The sequence below is a fragment of the Haliotis rufescens genome, unplaced genomic scaffold (assembly GCF_023055435.1).
Source record: "Haliotis rufescens isolate VD_foot unplaced genomic scaffold, xgHalRufe1.0.p SCAF_1, whole genome shotgun sequence".
NCBI classification, from domain to species: domain Eukaryota; kingdom Metazoa; phylum Mollusca; class Gastropoda; order Lepetellida; family Haliotidae; genus Haliotis; species Haliotis rufescens.
This window is the reverse complement of record NW_025963779.1, coordinates 41,827,713-41,852,267: the sequence shown is the minus strand read 5'-3', so window position 1 is coordinate 41,852,267 and position 24,555 is coordinate 41,827,713. Positions and strand designations below refer to the sequence as shown.

Here is a 24,555-nt window from a genome sequence, read left to right as displayed (position 1 = left end):
GGCTATCAGCATTACGAAAAGTGACTAAGTCTCAGAATAGCTACGGAACCGTAGAGGGGACATCGGATGAGAAAATAAATATCAATAGTAAGGCGTGGCCACGAGATAATAAGTCGAGGCCACGAGATAATAAGGCGTGGCCACGACATAATAAGTCGAGGCCACGAGATAATAAGGCGTGGCCACGACATAATAAGTCGAGGCCACGAGATAATAAGGCGTGGCCACGAGATAATAAGGCGTGGCCACGAGATAATAAGGCGTGGCCACAAAATAATAAGTCGTGGCCACGAGATAATAAGTCGTGGCCATGAGATAATTTAACCAATAGAATTGCTGTTTTGGTCGGCCATTTTATATACTTTTCATCATTCCATTACTTATGAAACTTGGTCATATTATGAATCAAGACCTTCGCAGTGAAGTAATATCACATTATTTCCATCTTGGAATCAATTACAAGGATATTGTGTACATTCTTGACAACATCTATGGATTCAAACTAAGTGTGCGGCACCTTAAGAGAATTCTGAGGACTATGAATCTGAGTCGTCGTAGATTCAGCCCTCTCGTGGATGTTGTGAGTTTTATACAGGATCAACTATCAGCTTCAGGACAACTGTGTGGCTACCGTATCATGTACGCTAGATGTCAACAAAGTGGTGTAAAGGCTAGAATGGAAGACGTTCGACTTATTTTGCGTCATCTAGATCCAGTGGGAGTTGCATCAAGGAGAGTTCGGCGACTACGTCGGCGTTCCTATTATGCCAAAGGGCCAAATTTTGTTTGGCATGTAGATGGATATGATAAACTTAAACCATTTGGACTTTGTATCCACGCTTGTGTTTGTGGATTTTCAAGAAAAGTAATATGGATCAAGGTCTACAATACCAACAACAATCCAAAGGTAATTGGTGGATACTTTTTAGAGGCCGTTAGGACCCACAGAGGTTGCCCACGCATTGTAAGGGCTGACCATGGTACAGAAAATGTACACGTCCGAGTGTATCAACAGTATCTTCGACGTGACAATACAGATCCACAAGCCGGAAGATGCTTCATTGATGGTTCCAGTACATCAAATCAAAGAATCGAAGTCTGGTGGTCATTTCTAAGAAAGGAATGTACACAGTTTTGGATTGAAACGTTCAAAGGTCTCGAGGAAAATGGAGATTTCAGGGGAGATTTCTTGGACAAAAACCTTATCCAGTTTTGTTTCATGGCTATTGTTCAGGTACACTTTATTGTATTATGTCATGCAAGTAGAACTGTTCATACATAAAGTAACGACTTCATACATGTAAACTTTCTTCGACATATATTTTATATTTCTCTTTACTATAAAATATGTTACTGTTACCTACAATGATCAATACAATATAAAACAGGTTTTTGCTGTTTTCATGTCCTAATCTACACCAGATAAATCGGTTGGAAACAATTCTTTAACATTAACATTTTTAGGATGATCTGGATTCCGTGGCTGCCGTTTGGGACAACCATTGCATTAGACCCTCAAGAAACAATATTGCAAGTGGTCATCCAGAGCAAATGTACAGTGCTCCAGCTCTATGGGAAACTGAAGATCAACTCTGTGTTGTGTCCGACGAAGACGTCTCTACCTGCCTTGAGGAAGCCGTGATTCGCTCAACAATCCCCTGTGATGAAGACGTTTATGAAATATGTACTAAAGTCATGGGGAGAGACAACCTACAACCGGCAACGAATGCTCAAGAAGCAGCTGATCTGTATATACATCTCCGACAAGAAATCTACGAAGTCCTGTAGTAAAGTCTAATATACATCTGTTTTATGATCCTACCAAATGTAACTCGTTGCCTCCTTCCACGAGGCACGTATTCCTATTGATGGTTATGATTAACATTAGTGTTTTGCAACTAAAGCAGGTATAAATGCCAGTACAAACTTTCGTTTAATGTTTCAGACATAAACCATTTCCCAAATTTAACATTGATTCACTCTAGATCTGATGTTTTACAAGAAGTATAAGCAAAACTTCCAACTGATTGCACTTCTGACAAATGTTTGCTGATACAAAAGCCGCAACCCTACAATAAATTTATGTGCATACAATAACTTGCATAAGCTTAGTTGACTTGTTTAGTGCATGATTAACATAATGTCCGAATTACAGAAAGCTGACACGTCATTCGTAAAATGTTATAATTCTGTAGTCGCAGACCTTTGGAACAATTGCTTAAATTGATGAATTACAAGCCCTGGTGGTAATATAAGTAAAGATTATCAGATGACTATTTGCTATGATAATAAGTTTTATATCAGTTCGCAACGCAAATTATGTACTTTGAACGTTGTACTCCAAAACTATCAGTCTAGGTAGATACATGAAACAAATGAATGTTCACGAATTAACATTAAAAGAATGACATAAAATAGCCTGTTAAGCTGTTAACTGATGGCTCTTTATTGTGTTGTGTGACAGCTTTTTAAAATGACTGCAAATTTAATACAATACTTCAAGAAACTATAATGCTAACGGTGTAATCCACACCGGGAAAAAACCAGGATATCTGGGGTAGAGTGACTTCCATTAACTTTTATCAATTAAACAGGATTTATTCTGTCTGTTCAAAACATAACAAGATGTTCATAATATGCAATCCAAATAAATCAAAATGTTAACAGATGCGATATTTGTAAGTTTTAAACCTTCTGTACCCAAACTTAGTAATTCTTAACCAACAACATCAATATTTTTTTAATTTCCATTACAACATAAACATGTTGACTGCAAAAAAACTTGCTTACAATGGTCATTTAAACGTATTTGGGGTTTTAAAGAAAGAACATATCTGCATCCTTCTTCGTTTCATTACAATAAACGTTCTTTACAGGCTTACAAAATAACACGTTTACTATATGCCACAAACCTATGAGCTAATATTTCTTTGTCTCAACAAAAACTCCAAAAACAAATTCCGCTTAATTTTCACATTAAGAGACACATTTAAAAGGGTCATAGTAATTTAAGGTTTCTCTTGTACCAAAAGCACAAAATGTAAAATGATTCAAACGACCCCTCTTCTGACCCTACAGGGAACACGGTATTGTCATGTTGATATCAAAGCATGCAATTCCTTTAAACTAAACTTTAATAACATACCTCATCAAACCATTAAAAATTCAACACCTGGTTTGTATATTAGAAATAATACGATAGGACATTCGTCTAAAAATGTTTTGAACAGGTGTAAATAAAATCTTCTTAAACAATCAGATGTCAGTACCAATTAACCTATTTGGTAGTAACAGATTCAATAAAATTAGACTAAAAGCTCAATCGATTATAGCAGAACAGTTCTGTAAAAGTGAAACAAATGCAAAACAAAACTTAAAGGGGGAAGACAATTCATGACAAACAGTCATGCCCGTCTTTTCACTCGGAAGTGAAGATATTCACACTGATTGCTGCATTCATGTTTTTCTTGAACAGGTTATAATTACTGATCATTGGAATGTCTAATACATTTGCACATGTGTTAGCTCGAGGGAAGTTCTCTCTGTTCTCAGGGTTGAGTTCAATTGCAGTGTGGAATGTCAGCTGCGGCTGTGGATGGAGACCAAGGGGAGGAATGGATCCCGCGCCAGTCGCAAAAACCAATATGTCACTCAGGGTGACTGATTCTGTGCCCTCTGAAAATACAGTTTTGTCAAATAAAGAAAGTACCCAAACATATGAACTCACTAAACAATATGTACCCAACCACATTAACTCACCGACCATATTCACTCATTTGACAATACATCATGACACATATTTGCGAATGCAGTTAGATCTTAACAGGTGATAGAGACACACACAAGAGGGACCATGTTCTCAGTCCTGATCGTGTCTGGTTATCTGGACTCTCAAACACGTTCTAGCTTTACATATGGATATCCCCATGTAATTTGCTGTTATAAATATTCTTTGTTCACCATGACAGTTATTATAAACACACTAACGTCCGACTGTTTTTCTTATCTCATTACCTGCTACGTCCAGAAGATAGTCCATCCAATAACTGACTGTCTCTTCTTCCATTCTGCGCCTGTTGCTCCCAGGTTCGGAGAAGGATGGTTCACTGAACACCATTTCAAGCACGGAAGCGTTCAATTCATACTTTTCATCGAAACAGAAAAGTTCCCTTACTTCTTTGATGTGAACACGCATTTCTGCAAGCACTCCCAAAGTGGCCAGTCCTTTTTGGAATCTAGAATTGAAAATATCTTGTGCTAATATGCAATAGACATGGATGTCATAAAACCCAGAAGACATTTACTTTAGTTATCTTAAAGTAGTTTGTGTAAGGAAACAGATAAGACTATGCACCTTAACTCGAACAATACCCACTTTATAAAATAAATTTGAGTTTGATAAATTTTTTGTTGCATGTGTTTGTTTCATTGGAACGTTATCCTAAAGACGGTTTCATACTTTATCCCATTAACGATCAATTCTCAGATGTCAAAATTCATGTGTATAATTGTGCATCGGTCAGATCGTTGTTATGAATAATAACTGAATTAACTGTGAAAACATTCCAAATACACTCTCTCAAAAAAGAAACGCAACCCCAGTCTGAAAATGTGAGAAAACCCCCAGAAGAAAAAATATTGATTGTAAATACAATTTTTCTGATATGCACTTATACCATGTACACTGTTTATTAACGTAAGCGCCCAAACACACCAATTTTCGTGCACAAGGGCATTTTATTGTTTCTTTCATCATAGTGAGCACAGTTTTCACGTGGCCCATGCCAAAAGCCTCATGCACGTGCAATTCATGGAAAGAGCAGTAGAAGTATGGGCTTATAAAAGCACGCGTTGATTAGAGATTCACTCTATCATTTTCACCGAAAGACAAGGTCGAATATGCTACGGTTGAGTGCTGCAGATCGAAATATCGCCATTGGTCGTATTGAGGCCGGACAAAGCTTTGGAAACGTTGCCCGGCACCTCAATGTTCATAAAACAACGATTTCCCGACTTTGGAGCCGATACACCCAGTTTCATGCAACTGTCGATCGCCCCAGAAATGGTAGGCCAAGGGTTACCACACAACCTCAGGATCGATTCATCCGGGTCACCCACCTACGTAATCGGCTAGCCACACCTACCGTCACTGCAACACAGGTGCCAGGTTTGAGAAGAGTGTCCGCACAAACAATTAGGAACCGTCTACTAGAGGCCGGTCTACGTGCAAGAAGACCACTTATTGGACCTGTTTTACGCCACCAACATCAGGTGGTGCACCAACGTTCGGATATGGACCCTGAGAAACTGGAGGCGCGTCTGGTTTAGTGACGAATCACGTTTTCTCTTACAACGCCGTGACGGAAGACAGCGTGTCTATAGAAGAGGAAACGAACGTTTTTCCCCGAACTGTGTTCGGCAGGTCGACAGATTTGGAGGAGGGAACGTCATGATGTGGGGAGCCATGTCTTACAACCAAAGATCAGAGACGCCCCATTGCGTCAAGTCAATCTTAGTGAGAGAACTGTCGAAGTCTGGACTTAAAGATGCATAACTGTACTGCCACCATGCCAAATGTCATATTGTTGTCTTCAATATTAAATGTGTTATAATAACTTGCATATTGAGATAAACATCTTGAAAATATAGGGGTTGCGTTTCTTTTTTGAGAGAGTGTATGTTGTTGTTTTTTATTAACTCTTGCGTATTAAATTGTCGCAGATACTAAAATTACTTTAACCATTACTGCACTATGACACCATTCAGCAACAGCAACACTAACGAACCCGATTGCACTTATTAATGATATTTAATAGTAAACGTCAACGCCTTAGGGCTGTGATTTATCATATCTGCCGAAACAGATTCAATGGGGCATTTGTGGCGATGTAAAGAGAACAATATATGCATGGATTACTGATTACAAATCGGAATGACACCAGGTGTTCGCGAAAAGGGGGAACGTGTCCTGCTCTACCGGTAGCACCCACCATGCACATATATTGCAAGCGGCCTGTCATATTTGGTAGAAATATCATTCTGTCTACCATAAAACATTTGGAAGGATTTAACAAGACAGTGAACGGTCAAACATTCGTTGAAAAGCTTGGTAGCAGTACATACTGATCTAGACACTCTTTGATTCTGCCAAGCACAATAAAATGGATCAAGGCATCACAAAGTTCTTCCTTCTTTGCTAAGGAGAGAGTAAGAGAGTAACATCCAGCAAGTTGGATAAGTTGATCAGCACCACCTACGGCATCCAGGAACGAAGACATATCCTCTGCATTTCGTATCTGGAAAACATTACATATTTCTATAGTTTTAACAATTCAGACAAAAGAAGTTATAGAATTAATACAAACAGTTAATTCATGCAATTTAATTGATGAACAAAGGCAAACATGTTATTTTTTTAATAACAAATCGCTTCGATGCCAAGTGGTTGAGGTGGTACATGGTGGAAGTTTCAATGCTGGCAAATTGGTGCCTGATTCTTATGGTGTGGGTTCAAAGCCCGAATGGCACTCAACCACAAAGTACTAGAATCGTTACTATTACATATAGTGCTATTCCAAATATAGCAGTGTTGAAACAGTACATATTTCTGAAGTATAATTCTAGTTGATACATTTGCTTTTGAATATATGAAACATATATGACACTATAGGACCACACAAATGTTGATAAGGCAGTTACGCATCTTGTAACGCATCATGTAAACCTAATTAGGGAATTGAGTTTGAATCGACCTTCAGTAGACTTTCCCTCTGTGCGACATCTTGGATGTCATCAATCTTTGGCTGAATTTGGCTGTCGCCAACAAGCGTACTGAACAGCAGTGGACTGAAAAACCGTGGAAGAGGTCCATTGTGTACGACAGAATATGCTATCATCTTCCCCGCTGTCAAGTAGAGACCGCTTTGTAGGGCTAAAACAAGAAAACTTACATCAGTGAATGGATAAATTAATAACGTCAACGCCAAAGAACAATCAAACTCGATATCTGTCGAAACAGATTCCATTGGACATGAAAGGCAAAATCGTGTTGAAAGATTTTGAATGAATCACCGACTTGTGATGAGATAAGGTGTTCGCGAAATGGTAAGCTTCTCCTGCCCTACCGGTAGCACCCGTCGTTCACAAAATTTCAAGAAAATATTAAATGCCAATTTGCCGTGAGTTTAGAAAACTCAACATGAATGTCATTAAATGGGATGGCATCACATCATATGAAGTGTGACTTGTCATATTTAGTGCAGGCTTCCGAATGTCTGCCATATAATTTTTGGAAAGACCTGACAAGGCCCTGGATAGTGTAACCTTGCTTGAAGAGCTTATTTGTTAGTAGCGCATGTCTTTTTTTGAAGTCTGGGTAAAAGGTACATGCTCTTAAGTACAGAAGCAATTGTGAAATGCAGACACCATGGGCGGGAGCTGAGGGGATGTTGCTACACAAGTAAGGAAAGTTGACGATGGCAAAATTAAAATCATCCCTCTTGTCATATATAGCTTAGTAGAAATGCTGTCATTATTGTCAATCTCAATGCATAAGTCGAGATAGGAAACCCAGCATTGGCTCTCAGTGGTTTCTTTAATTTCTAATTCTGGTGGATATATCAAATCCAGAAATTCATTTATCTTGGTGTGAAATAATGTCATCAATGTACCTGAAACTGAGATTAAACTTTTTAGCAAGGTAACGTTTCTTGGATTTAACAAGATTTGTTAAACACTCAGACTCATATTCAAAGAGAAAAAGGTCAGCTAGAAGTGGAGCACAGTTACTACCCATGGGGATTCCAACCGTTTGGCGAAATGTTCTATCCCCAAACTTGACAAAATTATTGTCAATGAGGAAGTCCAGCACCCACATATCTGGATCTCGGAATATTTCTTTAAAGGTTTACTGTCAGCTGTTGCAAACTGACCAGAACCAATAAAAATTGTGATGTACATGTAGCTATATTTCCTGACACCTGAAACCTTTAAACATAATTTGTTTCGATACTACTTTATGGGTGTATTCTACCTTTTACCTTCTGGGATACAGCTTGACATATGTATCAATATATCTAGTGATGATACTCAAATGGTATAAATATGTCAAAGAGCTAAATCTATCATTATACAAAATATTGAATAGCACTATAATCCCGTCCAGTTCAAGTCAAATACCCCCAAGGTCTATCAGTAAACTTCAGTTCAAGGTAAACAAATGGTTATGCAAAAATCAATACACTTCACAAAACATGCAAGTTCTTACCAGTGTAATTCAAATCCAGCATCTTTTTTGTCTCGTCACCGGTAAATATGGGGAGAGAAGATATTTCTTTCATGAGCAATCTTAAAAACTCCCTGCTTGGCCCGCCATCGTCTATTGCATATTCCCCAGCAAACTTAACAGACAAGCCATTTTCAGGGTTGAAAGATGGCCTGTTGAAAGCTCTGATGCCACCTGACATTACATTACGTCTTGTGACATTAACAATGTTCCGTCGTTCTTTATTGATCACTGACGCGAGTCTGGTCAATATCTCGTGAAGATTTTCTGAATGTCTATAAAACAAGAAAACAATTCATCACTTGCATGAAAAAGGTGTTAGGATCTACACCGAAACGTCGCACTAATTGTAATAAAGAAGTTGTTCATCCATAGAACTCGTCTTACTTCAATTCTGAACTCAGACCAAATTATTTTAACAGTTTGTAACATAACTTTAATGTTACTTTTTCCGTTTTGTTATGGATATGAAAGAATCCACTCGATAAAACCTATAGGAAATACAATTGACCTTATACTTTACATCTAAGATTTATGTTTGCATAAACATATGACAAATAATTGCAAAGTACTTTCAAGATACAAATTGACGATATCTACTTGAATTTTTAATAAGCTGCAACTCAAATGGGAAAATGACAAACGTTTTATGCATGGCTGATTTAGGTTATTTCAATTTACTGATGAAACTGTGTTTTCCCTTATGTTTGAATCACATAAATAATTCTCTCACCGCACGGCCTCAAGTCTAAGGGGTGGAGGCTGAAGGGGGAGTGGCTGGTCACTCCGGGTATACACAAGGTTCCTGTTGGACTGCCTTGGTATGTCAAATACTGCCAAGTCACTTCCTTCACTTGAATCCACGTCATTGTATGTGACCGTGCTGTCTACAGTTTCACCATTTTGGTCTTCAACACCAAGTTCGGCTTCCCCGCCTTCTGATGAAACAGTGTCTAGATCTGGTAGTGAATCATCAGTTGAAATTGACTGCATTGCCTGCAAGGAGACGAAACAATGAAGTATAAAATATAAAGAACCACAACCGAGTGGTTGATAAAAGTAATAAATATCCAATTGACATTGACCTTGATTTTTCCCAACCAAAATTCAAATCACAATGTTCAGAAGAGGTATATCATCGATTGTGTGACGTTTGACGTCATGTCTTGTGACGTTTACAAGAGACATTGTGAAAATAGTAATAGTGGATACTAGATGTTTGCAATGACATAGCAATTGTCTCTTATCGAGTGGAGATATTTTCCCAAGTAGCATAGCGATGAGTGAAATATCTATTTTTTTCACTTTACAAGATATTTGATTATACTGACTGTATCATATAATATGTTATTTCTTGTACGCTTTATTTGACAATATACTGTGAAATCTAGTTTATCTCTACCGAATGACCGTACAAGGATGACGTCATTATTCATCATATTGCTTTTTTTCTATTGTAAACCCAAGAAATGTATAACCCATTTGTTGGAACACATCACTTGTTTTCGTCAGGAGTTGATTTAAAACAAAGCACTACGGTGTCAAGAAGTCTAGGCATTCATTTCAATTGTAATTATGAGTGAGTGAGTGAGTGAGTGAGTGAGTTTATTTTTACGCATCAGTCAGCAATATTCCAACTATAAGGCGGCGGTCTGTAAATAATCGAGTCTGGACAAGACCATCCAGGGATCAACAGCATGAGCATCGGTCAACGCAATTGGGATACGATGACATGTGTCAACCAAGTCAGCGAGCCTGACCACCCAATCCCGTTAGTCGCCTCTTACGACACGCATGGGTTACTGAAGACCAATTCTATCCCGGATCTTCACGGGTCTGTAAGTATGATACTCCACGTGTTTAATGCTTATACGTACACTGCCCGAGTTGAAAACAACAGTCGGCGTCCCCGTAGAAGCAGTAGTCGTCCCGGTAGAAGCAGTAGACGTCCCGGTAGAAGCAGTAGACGTCCCAGTAGAAGCAGTAGACGTCCCGGTAGAAGCAGTAGACGTCCCGGTAGAAGCAGTAAACGTCCCGGTAGAAGCAGTGGGCGTCCTGGTAGAAGCAGTGGGCATCCCAGTAGAAATAGTAGGCGTCCCAGGAGAAGCAGTAGGCGTTCCCGTAGAAGCAATTGGAGTGCCGTCATCAATCTCCATTGTCCAGATTATTTAGGGGTAAAAACAACAATGTCTATAATCTCCAATAGAACAAATCTAAGGGATTTCATACAACTGCATATATTAAGATAAATCAAATTTCTAATCGCATGCAATACACATATTTTCGTATGTTTAAGTGTGACGCTCCTTCTCGCAGATTTTGCATCCAACAATATTGACCCCTGCCTTTACACTGTGAAAGATGCATGTATATTCGTCTGTATGTATATGCAAGAAAAGTCCATTCTCCACTTGACTGTTTGATGAAAGCGTTCGATGTGATGGTATTACCAATGTTATTTTATGGCGCTGAGGTGTGAGGCTTCTAGAAACTAGACATCTCAGAGAAGGTTTATTCCAACCTTATTTATGTTGTATGGCAAAAAAATCAATTTTACTTTTACCTGATATCAAAATATGGTTTTACCTTTTTTTGACTCGCCGATTCATTGTTAGACTGGTGTTGGACCACGTCAGTTGACAGATCTTGCTCATTCTCTTTTTTCTTTGTGTACATGTAGAAACGAATAATCTTTACTTTAGTTTCCTCATATACATTAGCCACTGTTTTTTGGCCCATTTCTTCCCCTTTAAAATCTTTGATGGAGAAAGTGAATTGCGCCTCGTTTCCCCTTTTGCTTTCACCATCGGTAAAGAACAGTTGTTTGGCTACTGCCAGAATATCTGCTTGTCCAGCATCCCTATAAACTGATAAATGTCTTGTCCCACCCCCGTTTTGACTCCGCACTTGCTTAAAGGCATTAACCTTCGTGTCAAAATCCATCCACCCAACTTCAATTCGCCGAGATGTTTTTCTTGCGTTTTTGTTACCTTGCAGAAAGTCAAAATCTTTCTGACCCCTCTTTCTTCGATTTGACATTTTTTCTCGAATTCTGTCGAACAATCCGCTTGATTTGGTCTGTTTTTCTGGGTTTTCCAATTGCCTTGACTTGCACCAGACTACCGTCGCAAGCCTGTCCCCGTATGTAGGAATATATCTAGAAAGCTCTTCATCCTTCATCTCAAGGATAAGGCTTGGATCGATCTTAACATAAATATTTGTATCTCGTCAGTGGTTTAATCACATCAAAGCTTATATTTTAAATCACATGAATAATAGTAATAATTCTCAACTCATCTTAATGTTACCTGTTATTTATCTTATAATTTAATTCTAAATCATTTAACAATCTAATGGTAAGGACTGTATCCCAGAACTTTAAGCCTGTTCAAAATCGAAAATAAGCTACGAAAATCGATGCTAATTGTCAGCACAAATGATTATTTCAATATTCACGATATATCTTATTACTTCGCTCTTTACTGATAAATGTTGCCAATGCATGTTGTGCACATTGTTACATTTAGGCTATGAAACTATTTAAGCACATCCAATTTTGTTTAATAGTTTGTTTGTTTCATTATATTTCTATATTTGTTTATTGGGTTTTGTTAAAAACAAAACTAAAAGAGAACAGCAATATATTTGGTTGTCTGATGATGTCAAAAAGATTTTGTATGTAGGATAGCATTACAATGATTATTGCAATGTATATCAGTAATATTCAAGATTCGCCCGTTCAAAACTTGAGTTGCACGAAAACACTGAACTTCGTCTCTAGGTCTTCGTGGGAAATGGTCAAGATTCATAAATATGGTACAAAATCGCTTAAAAGCAGAGCTTACTTCTTCATCACCTAATGGTACATACACCTTGGCCAAGTCAACCGTTTACCGTGAAAATACAGTAATAAATGTGATTTTTACATGCAAACCTGAAGAGTACGTTTTACACGAAAACCTTATCGTCTTTTTACCTTGTCAGCAACAAGTAGCTGAACGTTTTCGCTAGGAACTCCCCTGTCTGTGAGAAAACGCTCGAGGTCCTCCATCCTAAAATTCGAAAATACGTAACCTGAGTTTTCATTGGCTAAATTATGTCGTGGCCACGCCTTATTTATCTCGTGGCCTCGACTTATTATATCGTGGCCACGCCTTATTTATCTCGTGGCCTCGACTTATTATATCGTGGCCACGACTTGTTATCTCGTGGCCACGCCTTATTATCTCGTGGCCACGACTTATTATCTCGTGGCCTCGACTTATTATATCGTGGCCACGCCTTACTATTGATATTTATTTTCTCATCCGATGTCCCCTCTACGGTTCCGTAGAAGCTCATAAATCCTGAGACTATTATAACTGGTATTGCAGTACTTACTAAGGTACAAAGACAATGAGTAACTTGAGTGATGTGTTTGAATTTTCTGATTGATCATTCATTCTAAGTATAATTTAACTTGAATAAACACTATGATAGTCACTTGACTTGTATTTGAATTATGATTATAACCATTAAAACAGCCAATCATGTATTTCCTGGCACACCTAAAAATGTAATGGCACACTTAATTTGGCATAATTGTGCCCTTTGGCAAACTTGAAATAAATTTAATTTCGATCCCTGTCATGTATATCTTGAGCCACAAATCAGCCACTATGTCTACAAGTAATATTACTTTATGTTGCCTTTTCTTATATACCTTTTTCTGAGGAGACTGTTATATGGCACACGGACACTGTTACTTTCTGATTGGAATTTATGAATATATTGTACATTTCTTTTTTTTTCTGATTATTGCATACTGATAATTCCTGCATTTGTTTTAACTGTATTTAATAGAAATATACCCCGAAGCATTAATTGTGTTGGGTATTTAATTATTAATGTCCTTGCTGACATATATAGGATTTCTAATTCATTGCATGTGAATGTATAAGATAAAGAGCTTTAGTATTATCCTTAAAGAAAATTCAAAATAAATAATAATGATCATGTCATCTCTTCCAAGCAAGGGACTTAGTTTTCCGAGATCTTGACTAAAGCTCAATGTATTGATCTGTATCAATTGAAAGAAAGTCTTTGAAATATATACACTTACAAAAGTCTTCATATAGTTTTGGCTAGTGAGGATGCATTCACATCATCATTGCAAACCGGTTATCAAGTTGCCTTGTGAGGAAGTCTCTGAATAGTCTTTGCAAAGTTCTTTCGAAGATTTCCACAAGCAAACAGTCAGCTATTTTATTACTGATACATCTTTGCAAACCTTCAGCTACTTTATGGCCCTTCTGAGGAAGTCTCCGAATAGTCTTTGCAAAGTTGTTTTGAAGGTCTCCGCTAGCGAAGACGTATCGGAGACATCTTAAGAGATCTCCTAAGACATCCCCTGCTAGTGGAGATGCACTAGAAACATCCTCGGTAGGTTAATGCCTTTGTGGGGAAGTACTTGATTATACCCCAGAATAGTCTTTGATGGGTCTCCGCAAAGTCTCGGCTAGCCGAGACCATAAAAATTGGCTAAAATCCCACAAAAGATGCATCGGGGCGGTCTCGGATACATCTTTTCTGGTTTGTTTTTTTGTAAGGGAAGTTGATCGAAGCGTCGACAAGTTGATGAGGTTCAGAAAAATGTGGTGGAAAGTTACTGAGAACATGTAAACATTGTATACACGTATCTTAGAATTGATACATATTATGTGGAAATTGAACTTTAGAACATTAGTGTAATAATAAAGTGTCTTAATCACTGAACCACCATGGATAATAAGTTAAATGAATTGTAACAATTTTAACTTGATTTCATGCCATTTCACTAACAGTTCATACTTTGAAACATTAGGTGAGGTGAAATTGGGTTTAACGTCGCGTCCAAGATTATTGCACTTATATAGCGACGTGCATGCACGTGTGTGTGTGGCTGCTTGTACTAGTCTGGACTGATGCCGATTTATAGTGCTAGCACACTGAGATACCATGCCGCAGTTTAACATGAATACCCCACTCAGACACAGAATACTGACTCCGAGCCGACCAGTCCTTCTTTTAGCCCTTTAATGCCGAGCGCCAGACAGGGTAACAACAAGTACCATTTTTTAACGTCTTTTGGTATGACGCGGCCGGGGATCAAAACCTGGACCTTCTGCTCTCCGAGCGGACGCTCTACCACTAGACCACTGAGGCGGTCTGAAACATTAGGAAATATTGCATCTACACACTCGGCCTCTTAAACATACTCATGGTGTGTTTAACAGCAAAAAACAGACCTACAAAAATGCAAGATGACACTGTTATTAACAAGATGTCAAACATACATTTTAATAAATTGTTTGAGGGAATGAGTAAAACGAGTTTGTGAATAGGTCTTTGCAGTTCAGAGTCTTTTGTTTTCAATATGACACTCCTGACATATCCGCTTTCATCAGCCTCAGTTCCGGTCACACAACCCATAGACCAAGTGCTTCTTTTATGAGCAGGATATCGTTCAATTGGAAATTGCGGTTTGCGGTGTTACAAGATACTCTCTTTTCCAACGTGACTAGAAGACATTTGCCAGATGTTGAATGCGTCTCCAACGGTGACGTGCATAAACATCGTTTAGCTGAAATTCGCCAGGTGGGGGAATAAAAACTTTTGATTTCATCATGAGAAGGTGAGTGGATCAAGATAGTCAGTGTCACTAGAAACTGGAGTAAGAGGTCTTGAATTCAAAATTGCTTCTACCTCACATAGCAAAGTTCTGTACATTTCATCATCCAGTTGCTGACTAAACTCGTGAAGTAAAGGATTCAGGACAGATCTGATCAGCCTTTCCCACACTCCACCCATATGACTTGCCGAGGGTGGATTGAAGTTCCATCTAATGTCTTGCTGAAGCAGATGAGAATGTATCTTTGACTGATCCAAGTCATCTTTTGCTTGACGAAGTACCCTGGCGCCGCTTTTGAAGTTTGTTCCGTTGTCACAGTGGATTTATTTAACTGGACCTCGACGAGCAATGAAGCACCGAAGAGCATTAAAGAAGGAATCCGTGTTCAAAGAATTTGCGGTTTCGATATGAACGGCTCTACTGACAAGGCATGTAAAAAGTGCACCATAACGTTTGACATACTTACGCCCTTCTTTCACAACATGTGGCCCAAAGAAGTCAATACCTGTATGTGTGAAAGGAGGCGCTGGGTTAACAAGGTTGGCTGGAAGTTCTGACATTAGTTGTACACTTGTAGGCATTTTATATCTCCTGCATACAACACATTTGTTGAGAACTGACTTTACAGCAGAGTTTCCGTTTGGAATCCAGTATGTTTCTCTCAAGGCAGACAACACATGATTACGACCTGCATGGCCAAGTTTATCATGGATCTGTTGAATGATCAAGGTAGCTACATGACTTTTACGGGGCAAGATAATTGGATGTTTGACAAGATCGGGAACATTCGCTTTGCTTAAACGACCACCAACTTGCAGTAAACCATCGTTAACAAAAGGATTAAGCTTTTGAATGGAACTGGTCTTTGGTAATTTGACATGTGCTCGGCCTCTTTCCTTTGCTGTGCTCTCAAGAAATACTATTTCAGACTTATAAGTGTTCAATTGGACAAATCTAAGAATGTTTCTTTCAGCTGATGCAAGCTCTTGGACGGTGACGGGTTCGTTCATTGCAGTGGATTGCTTCTTCAGAGCGCTTGAGGATTGCCATTTCTTGACCTGAAGATAAGCACAGAATCTGCGGTAAATTGCAACAGCTCTTTTTAGACGATACCATGAAGAATAATGATTGATCAAAGTATCTACTGTCTCACTATCAGCATTGACAGCTTCTTCTGACTTTACCATTCCAGCGTATTCATGGCAATCAGAGACTGGCCATTTGTCTTCAGGAGTTCCAAGAAACTGTGGTCCATCAAACCAGAGTGTTGACTTGAGAAACTGCTTACAACTTGAGCCTCTAGAAGCAATATCTGCTGGGTTATCTTTTGAATCAATGTACTTCCATTGCTGGGGCTCACTGTAATGTCTGATCATCTTCACACGGTTTGTTACAAAAACTGGAAATCTGTTTTGAAGGATCTATTTGGCAGGTAGCAAGACTGGTGATACAAGGCCTAAAGGATCATACAAGAAAGACATTGTAGACAAAATTCCTCTCCTTGTCATTGATTTCTTAGGCAAATCTACAGAGAATTTGAAACTATCTGACTTTATATCCCATTGCATACCAAGTGCTCATTCCATTGGAATGTCATCATAATTCAAATCAATTGTTTGGATTTCTTCAGAACAATGTTCTGTGGGAATGGATGCCAAAACAGTGTTGCTGTTACTAGTAAATTTGGTAAGATTACATCCCCCTTCTGCGCATGCAGATTGCAAATTGGTTATCAGCTCATCACCTACTTGGTTGTTTTCAACAGACTTGAGACAGTCGTCTACATAAAAGTTCCTTTATATGGTTTCAATAACTTTTGCGTCATATTTTGACTTTGCATTTCTTGCAGAAGCTTTCAGTGCATAGTTTGCAATAGTGGGAGATGACACAGTTCCAAAAGTGTGAACTGTCATTTTGTACTCCTTTAAGTCACTGTTCAAATCGCTGTTAGGCCACCACAGAAACCGGAGAAAGTCTTGTTGTTCTTTAGGCACTTTCACCTGGTGGAACATTGCCTGCACATCACCCATAAAAGCAATATCATCCGAGTGGAATCTTGTGAGGACACCAATCAAAGAGTTGGCCACGTCAGGACCCTGTAGCAGAACATCATTAAGTGAACAACCATCAAATTTAGCACTGCAGTCAAATACGACGCGAATCTTAGTTGGCCTTTTTGGGTGATAGACACCATGATGTGGTAAATACCAAGGTTTACCTTCTTGTCGGTGCAGTTCATCTTCAGGGACCTCACAAGCATATCCTTTAGACAATATGGTGTTCATAAATTTGACATAATCTTTATGGTACCTGTCATCTTTTAGCATCTTTCGCTTTTGCCAAAGGACGCGTTTAAAAGCTTGTTCCCTGTTACATGGGACTTGAGACTCATCTCTAAATGGAAGAGGAATTTCAAAATGGCCATCAACGAATTTGAGATTTTGTTTAGTGTCTTTCATAAAACGACGATCTTCAACAGAATAGCCTCGTTCGTTTGGAGTCGATCCAAGATCGTGCTCATTGAAGTCTAACTCAAACAATTTCAAAACTGTTTCAGGAGCAATGCATTCTTTTGACTTTTCCATTTCTTTCAGAACAATTCTATTACATACTAAAGTGTTGTTGGAAAGAGCTGTATTGGACCATTAATTGTCCAACCATGCCTATAAAGAACTGCAAAAGGTCCTAATGGCTGTAACGCAAGTGAACAGTTACTGCCTAGCACTAATCAGAGTACAGGGTGATCTTCGAGCTGTTGATTCTGATGGCGGTGCTATCTTTGTGCTACTCGACCTTTCAGCAGCGTTCGATACTGTAGATCACGGTATTCTGCTCAGAACACTAAAACACCGGTTTAATGTGACTGGGGACGCCCTTTCATGGGTGACATCATACCTCTCGTCTCGCTTTCAATCAGTGCGGATTAAGGATAAACTGTCCGATAAAGTGAAGCTTGCACATGGCGTCCCCCAAGGTTCGGTCTTAGGACCAGTGCTATTCACCATCTATACATCTCCACTTGGTGATATTGCCCGACATCATGGAAGTCTTTTTCATCTGTATGCAGATGACACACAACTCTATCTGTCCTTTAAACCAAATCAGCTTCACTCAGTGCAAAAATCCCTTCAAAGGTTGCAGACCTGTATAGATGATGTGAAGAACTGGATGCTGACAAATTTTCTCAAATTAAACTGTGATAAAACTGAAGTTCTCTTTATGTGCAAAAACGCCATCAGAAACCGAGTGAGCTATCCTTGTCTCGACATCGGAGGCAATATGATCGTTCCGACAAAGAAGTTCGTAACCTGGGTGTGATTTTCAACTCATCACTATCTATGGCTTCGCACGTGGATAACATCTGCAAGTGAGCATATCTGAACATCAGGAATATTGGACAGATTCGCCAGTGTATAAATGCAAAAACAGCTGCTTCTCTAGTTCACGCATGTGTTCTATCACATCTAGATTTCTGTAATGAACTACTCATCGGCCTTCCTCATAACCTTTTGACTAAACTTCAAAGAGTTCAAAACAGTGCTGCCAGGCTTGTTACTAAATCCAAAAAGTTTGACAATATCACACCGATTCTACGGAACCTCCACTGGCTCAAAATCAATGAGAGAATCCAGTATAAAGTGATGCTGATTGTGTTCAATGCGAGACACAATCAAAAACCAACTTATATCAGCGAGCTTCTTGAAGAGTACGTGCCTGGGAGATCTCTCAGATCAAGCTGCCAGTCCCTACTCTCTGTGCCTAGTGTTAGAACGGCGACTTTTGGAGGTCGGAGTTTCGCCAAAGTTGCCCCTGAGCTATGGAATAGGCTGCCATTGGATATTAGGAACATTGACAGTCCTACTTTGTTCCGATCAAGACTCAAAACCTATCTTTTCACCAAATCTTTCTTAGAGTATTGAGGCTTTGTGTTTTCCTAGATGTGTAATGTCTCTTCTTTTTTTTGTAGACTCAAATGAAGTGCTTTTGAGCAGTTCTTCGAACTGGATACCAGCACTTTATAAATCTGTAGTTATTAAATCTGTAGTTATTATTATCAGTAAACCAATGTCAAGATTAGGCATGTGTACTGGTAATTTGTCAGAAACAGTTTTAAGATGAGAAAATTGTTTCAGTAGTTCAGGCTTTGGTATGTGACCATGATCTATGGGCATAACATCTTTGGAAAATGTGCGTGGTAAATCTACGTGCTGCGTGTCGTCAAGATCTGAAACCACAAGGTCATCTACAGCAGATGTCTGGACAAAATCTATACCATTCATTGTCTGAAGCTTTAATACAGTAGGTGAATGCTTGGCACCAAGTCGATCTTGTAGATCTTCCGTGATAAAGCAGCCTGTACTACCTTTATCCAACATGGCATATATAGTGATAACCCGATTACTCCCCTTCTGTTTCACGTTTACGGGAAGAATAGGCTGAAGAACAGTTTCGATACAGTTGTTGGACTTTGAAGCGTTACAACTTGCAGCATCATGAACCTGTTTGACAGGAGTATCATGGCTACATTGCTTGTTACTTCTTTCAGACACTACTTCGTTTGGCCTTTTCAGTGGCTGGAAGTTATTATCGTGCATAGCGGTAGGATGACGTCTACTACAGGTTTCGCAAGTGCGTCTTTTTAGACAACCTTTGGCAGAGTGATTGAGGCCATAGCAACTGAAACATTGGTTACTTTCCTTTAAGAAGTCACGCTTCTCGCTGAGAGACTTTTGTGGAAAGGATCTACAGCCATCAAGATCATGAGGTTGTTTGCAGAAATAACAAGTTGAAGAAAATTGTTTACCTTGTGAAGTGTCGTTTCCATCTTGAGTTGCTAAACTGGTTGACTGATTCCTGTGAGACATCTGCTTGGCCTTGTTGTTGGTCCCCTTGTGATATGATGCATCGTGTAAGTTGGTCAAAGCTTGCTTACCGAACGTTGGTTCGTTCGCCAACTTGGCTGCAAAGTCTATGAAGTCGACCAGGTCTGGAAAACCAATGACTGGTTTCGAATCCTTGCTTGGGTTACGCGATCCCTCCACTTGGTCTGCAGATACTGCGGAAGCTTTAAGACAATTGCTTGCATATATGGAGCATGATTAAGACCAAGCATGTGTGAAATGTTTTGCATTACATGACAACATTTAATCAGGAGAAAGGAGAACTGTTTAAGTCCCACATAGTCATCAATTTTCAATACAGCCATGAAAGAATTTTGTTCAAGTATGCTGTAGAAACTTTATATGGGTCAACATATTCTTTCATCAATAAATCTCTTGCCTTGCTGTAGCCAGTATTTACATGCATGTAGAGACATTCAGAAAGAAGATCCTTTGCCTCTACCTGCAACTGTTGATCTATGTAGTAAAGCCTATCAGCATCGGTCGGTGTGTGTGGAACAATCCAGGCATCGAACGCCATCAAGAAAGCGGCAAATTGCGTTGGGTCACCTTTCAACTTGGGAACTTCCGGTTGTGGTAAAAACATGGCGTTGGCCTTCTGTCTTTGAGTCTCTAGGAAAACATGGTTTGATGATTGAAGTTGGTTATCAGATACACATTCATGATCTTGAACAAAGTTATTTGAAATATTCCTATTTTCTGGCAGAAAGCCATTTGCATTAGGATCTAACCTTGGTTGCGAGGAATGACCAGTGTTGTAATGTACAGGATTGGAACAAGGATTTGATAGTTGCCAAGGTGGCAGGTCAGTGCAGTGATTCGCAGGATTGGAAATTATTTGCTCATTGCGCACATCAGGTTTAATTTCGGTTGTAAAAGGAAAGATCTGATTTATCTCATCGTGGTCTGTACCTCGTATCTTTACCTTCATCTCGGTTGTTGACTTTACCTCAGCATCGGCAAATATCTGTTTGCACTGGTCTTGGCGATCTCCATGTCGAGCTCAAGCTCTTTCATCTTCAACTGCGTTTCATGCATGGATGTCTGGGCCTGTGTCATCGAATGCAGCATAGCCTTTTCTGCACGGAGCTCAGCAAGTTTCGCTTTCTCAAAAATATGAGCAGACCCAGTAGAGCTAATGGTAGACTTTTTAGAATTAACTGAACGCTTAGATAGCCCACTGATTAAAGAATTTTGTTTTTAAATGGATTCTCTGTTAACTTGATCAGACAACTCACGTTCAACACGTTGGATCAAACTCACGACCAAATCCCTGAAACCATGAGCTTCATTCAGCTTAACCGCAGCATGCTGAATAGACTTCACTTTCTCCTCAGGAGTGTCAAGTTCACTGGAATAGATCTGAGAGCTTTTTTCGTAACTGGAAAACAAAGCAGCAAAATTATCTAGAAAAGATTTAACTAAATGCAAATTATCATGATTGTTCATAAGAGAAACAAGTTCATTTTTGCACTGAGTCAACGCAGAAAGAGCAGCAATACTCTTGTTCCTTAGCAGATGTAAATGTTCACTTTTGCCTTTCTCCGTAAGAATTCTCTGTCGTACTGGACGTTGTGAAGTGTCCTTATTCTCTTCACCTCCCAACATGTCCCAGTGTTCATCCTCTTCTACAGGATTGGAAACGTCAGAGTAATCCCACATGTCTCTTGTCGCCATTACTCTTTAACTTTTAAGAATACAGATGTCACTTTTCAACAATTAACACCTGTTGTGCAATAAATTGCTTTATGGTTAAACGTTAAATACCTGTACTGTTAAGCAATAAATAGTTCAAAATAAACTTCAAACATATTCTGGACTGTAACTGATAACCATTTTGAACAGTCTAAGATGAGTGTGTATTGGCCTCCATTACGGTAAGACGTTCAATATCCTGCAATTTTACCAAAAATTACACCCTACTATCTGTATATTTTTCTGAACTAATGTGGATGCAAGATGACAAATTTACACTCGCATCAACAAGGTTTATTTCGTGACGTTTAATGTAGTACAGTTTATAGTTAGAGCCATGGCTTTAGGAACAATTGGTGACAGTTGATGACAAGTTGAAGCGTCGACAAGTTGATGAGGTTCAGAAAAATGTGTCTTTACATAGTTCAAATATAGCAGGCAGTAAGGTGAGAACCTGGCAGCATGGAGATCCAATACACACTGGTGAGCATGCGCTTCGAAATGCATGAGCTTTGAAGAGGTCGTGACATGACCTGTGAGCTTTGACATTGCACATGAAGGTTAAGGTCACGAGGTAGTGGAAAGTTACTGAGAACATGTAAACATTGTATACATGTATCTTAGAATTGATACATATTACGTGGAAATTGAACTTTAGAACATTAGTGTAATAATAAAGTGTCTTAATCACTGAACCACCATGGATAATAAGTTAAATGAATTGTAACAATTTTAACTTGATTTCATGCCATTTCACTAACAGTTCATACTTTGAAACATTAGGAAATCTTGCATCTACAGATACATTTAGGAGGTTCGTCCTCATATTCGTGGTTAAACAGACTATGGCAAATATGCAATCGTAGTAAAACGACCCAATCATGTCTTGACTAACAACCCAGGTATGTGTGACCGATTGTTGGTTTAAATTCGTGAAGTTTATTGGCACCATCTTAGGACCCGTCTGTGAAGATGGATCTGTGAGAAATATATTTTGTTCGTAATTGGTTATATGCTTGTTGACATACAAAAGGATTAGTTTCAGTGAAAGTAATGCGGCATTGTTCGAGGGAAGCTTCCACATTCAAACTGTCCACAGGAGAGACCCTGAAAGCTCCAAGACAGAGCATTAGGCCTTGGTGGTGTATTGTGTCTAATTTTTCTAAATTGCTTTTGCAGGCTCCACCATAGACAATGGAACCATATTCTAGTATAGAGCGTATCAACGATCTGTACAAGTAAATGAGAGTTGTCTAATCCCCTCCCAACTCTCGGAATTTGAAACAACTTCGAAAGCCTTCAGGCACTTAGCCTTTAGATATTTGATGTGTGGTTAGAATGTGAGATGACTGTCAAATATGAGGCCCAAAAATTGTGCCTCCTCTACTACCTTGATAGGAGTACCATCTAAAAAATAAATCTTGATCCTTGAGTAGTATAGGTAAAGGGGGTTCTGCCGCCACTCAACTGGAGCCAGATTTATATACCTATACCACCACTACAAGGGGAATTTGTTATGTGTAAATGATGATGTGATTTAACGATAGTCATGAGTCGTATTAAAAGAAACATCAATATTAACTAATAATGAATAAAATTTACTATAGCCCACGAGGATATTGGAAAGGTATAGGAGCAATAAAAAAATTAGCCACCGCGGCTAAGGTATCTAAAGATGTGGCCAAGGATTGGTTAGAGGAACAAGCGATGTGGCAAATATATTTACCAGCACCGCGTTATAAACCAAGGAAGAAGTTTGATATTTTTACAACGAATGAAGTTCATCAGGCTGACCTCTTGTTTCTTCCCCATATTAAGGTAAGACGCAAAACGTATAAATACGCTTTAACCGTAGTGGATGCGGCTAGTCGATACAAAGACGCTGAGCCATTAACCTTGAAAGATTCAACAGAAGTCGCTAATGCACTGAGCCACATATATAAACGCGGACCACTAAAATGGCCTAAGCTATTTCAAGTAGATCCTGGTCGTGAGTTTATGGGATCAGTAACTAAACTGTTAACAAAGTATGATGTCAAAATCAGGTGTGGTGAAAAAGAAGCCCACCGTAGTCAAGCTATCGTTGAAAGATTTAACTGGACATTAGCGGAATGTTTGTTTGCATATCAGTATGGGATCGAAATGAAATCGGAACGATTGAGATCAACCGAATGGGTGACACGATTATCAGCTGTTGTATCAGCGCTGAATAATGAAGTAACTAGATTAATCAGGAAGAAACCATCCGATGCGATTAAAATGAAATCCATTACTTCCGGAACCTTCAGCACCGAGGAGAGGCAAAGAACGAAAACTTCCGGATAGAGTTAGCGTAAGATATTTATATCAGCCCGGTGAACTCGAAGGAGGCCTACGTCACGCAACCGATCCGATTTGGTCTCTTAAGACATATAACATTAGTAGGCTGGTTATGAAAGCAGGAGAGCCTATTCTTTATTATCTTAAAGATGGACCGGGCAGGGCATTTCTACGAGAAGAGTTGCTCATAGTTCCAGACGATACAGTATTACCACCCTAAGTAACCATAAGCATAGGTAGTTATACCATCCTTATCAATCCATCTCTTTCTATCTAAGGGGGATAATGATGTCTTGTTCATTCTTAATCCATATATCCTATGATTGTAACTTCTTAAAGAGTTCATCTCGTGTTTGAACGTTCTACCACTGAATAATGCTTCTTTATACTGTTCGTGTTTGATATGCTTTTTTACCACATACTTCTTAACGCCTATAGCTTTTCTTATCTCTCCATGATCGGACTTCTTTATAGAATACATCTTATGTCTAAATCCGATATACTCCGCTATAGGGGTCCCAGCACATTCATCCTTCATCTTACCTAACACCTTTTTATTTACTACTATTTATGTCGTACATATCTATTTTTTCTGCCATATCTTTATACACATCCTCAGTTTGTATTTCCATCAACAAAGAATCTGTGTCGCTATATAACACCTCACATCTATCACCGTATTGCTTCTTAAATTCGTTGTAATAAAA

General features: G+C 39.0%; 2 protein-coding genes across 2 annotated transcripts; one reads left to right on the top strand and one right to left on the bottom strand.

Annotated features, from left to right (window-relative positions):
• The first annotated feature begins 94 nt into the window (after positions 1-94).
• Positions 95-2,194, top strand: LOC125380522. Its single transcript, XM_048396584.1, has 2 exons — positions 95-1,234; positions 1,465-2,194. The coding sequence occupies exons 1-2, from the start codon at positions 383-385 to the stop codon at positions 1,786-1,788; spliced, it is 1,176 nt and encodes a 391-aa protein (XP_048252541.1). The 5' UTR covers positions 95-382; the 3' UTR covers positions 1,789-2,194.
• A 241-nt stretch (positions 2,195-2,435) lies between these two features.
• Positions 2,436-14,218, bottom strand: LOC124143592 (G2/M phase-specific E3 ubiquitin-protein ligase-like). Its single transcript, XM_046512618.2, has 9 exons — positions 12,261-14,218; positions 10,871-11,488; positions 10,162-10,434; positions 9,018-9,280; positions 8,267-8,559; positions 6,753-6,931; positions 6,124-6,296; positions 4,015-4,235; positions 2,436-3,675 (listed from the first exon to the last, which is right to left on the bottom strand). Exons 1-9 carry the CDS (start codon positions 12,333-12,335, stop codon positions 3,419-3,421), a joined length of 2,352 nt encoding a protein of 783 aa, XP_046368574.2. The 5' UTR covers positions 12,336-14,218; the 3' UTR covers positions 2,436-3,418.
• Positions 14,219-24,555: the final 10,337 nt, after the last annotated feature.

Excerpts from the sequence above, each read along its gene's own strand:
- LOC125380522 (XM_048396584.1), top strand. The coding sequence starts at position 383 with ATGAAACTTGGTCATATTATGAATCAAGACCTTCGCAGTGAAGTAATA. Across the intron at positions 1,235-1,464 it reads GTTTCATGGCTATTGTTCAG|GATGATCTGGATTCCGTGGC; the intron begins GTACACTTTATT and ends TAACATTTTTAG.
- LOC124143592 (XM_046512618.2), bottom strand. The coding sequence starts at position 12,335 with ATGGAGGACCTCGAGCGTTTTCTCACAGACAGGGGAGTTCCTAGCGAA. Across the intron at positions 9,281-10,161 it reads TTGTTTTCAACTCGGGCAGT|GCAATGCAGTCAATTTCAAC; the intron begins GTACGTATAAGC and ends GTCTCCTTGCAG. Across the intron at positions 6,297-6,752 it reads AGAGGGAAAGTCTACTGAAG|ATACGAAATGCAGAGGATAT; the intron begins GTCGATTCAAAC and ends AATGTTTTCCAG.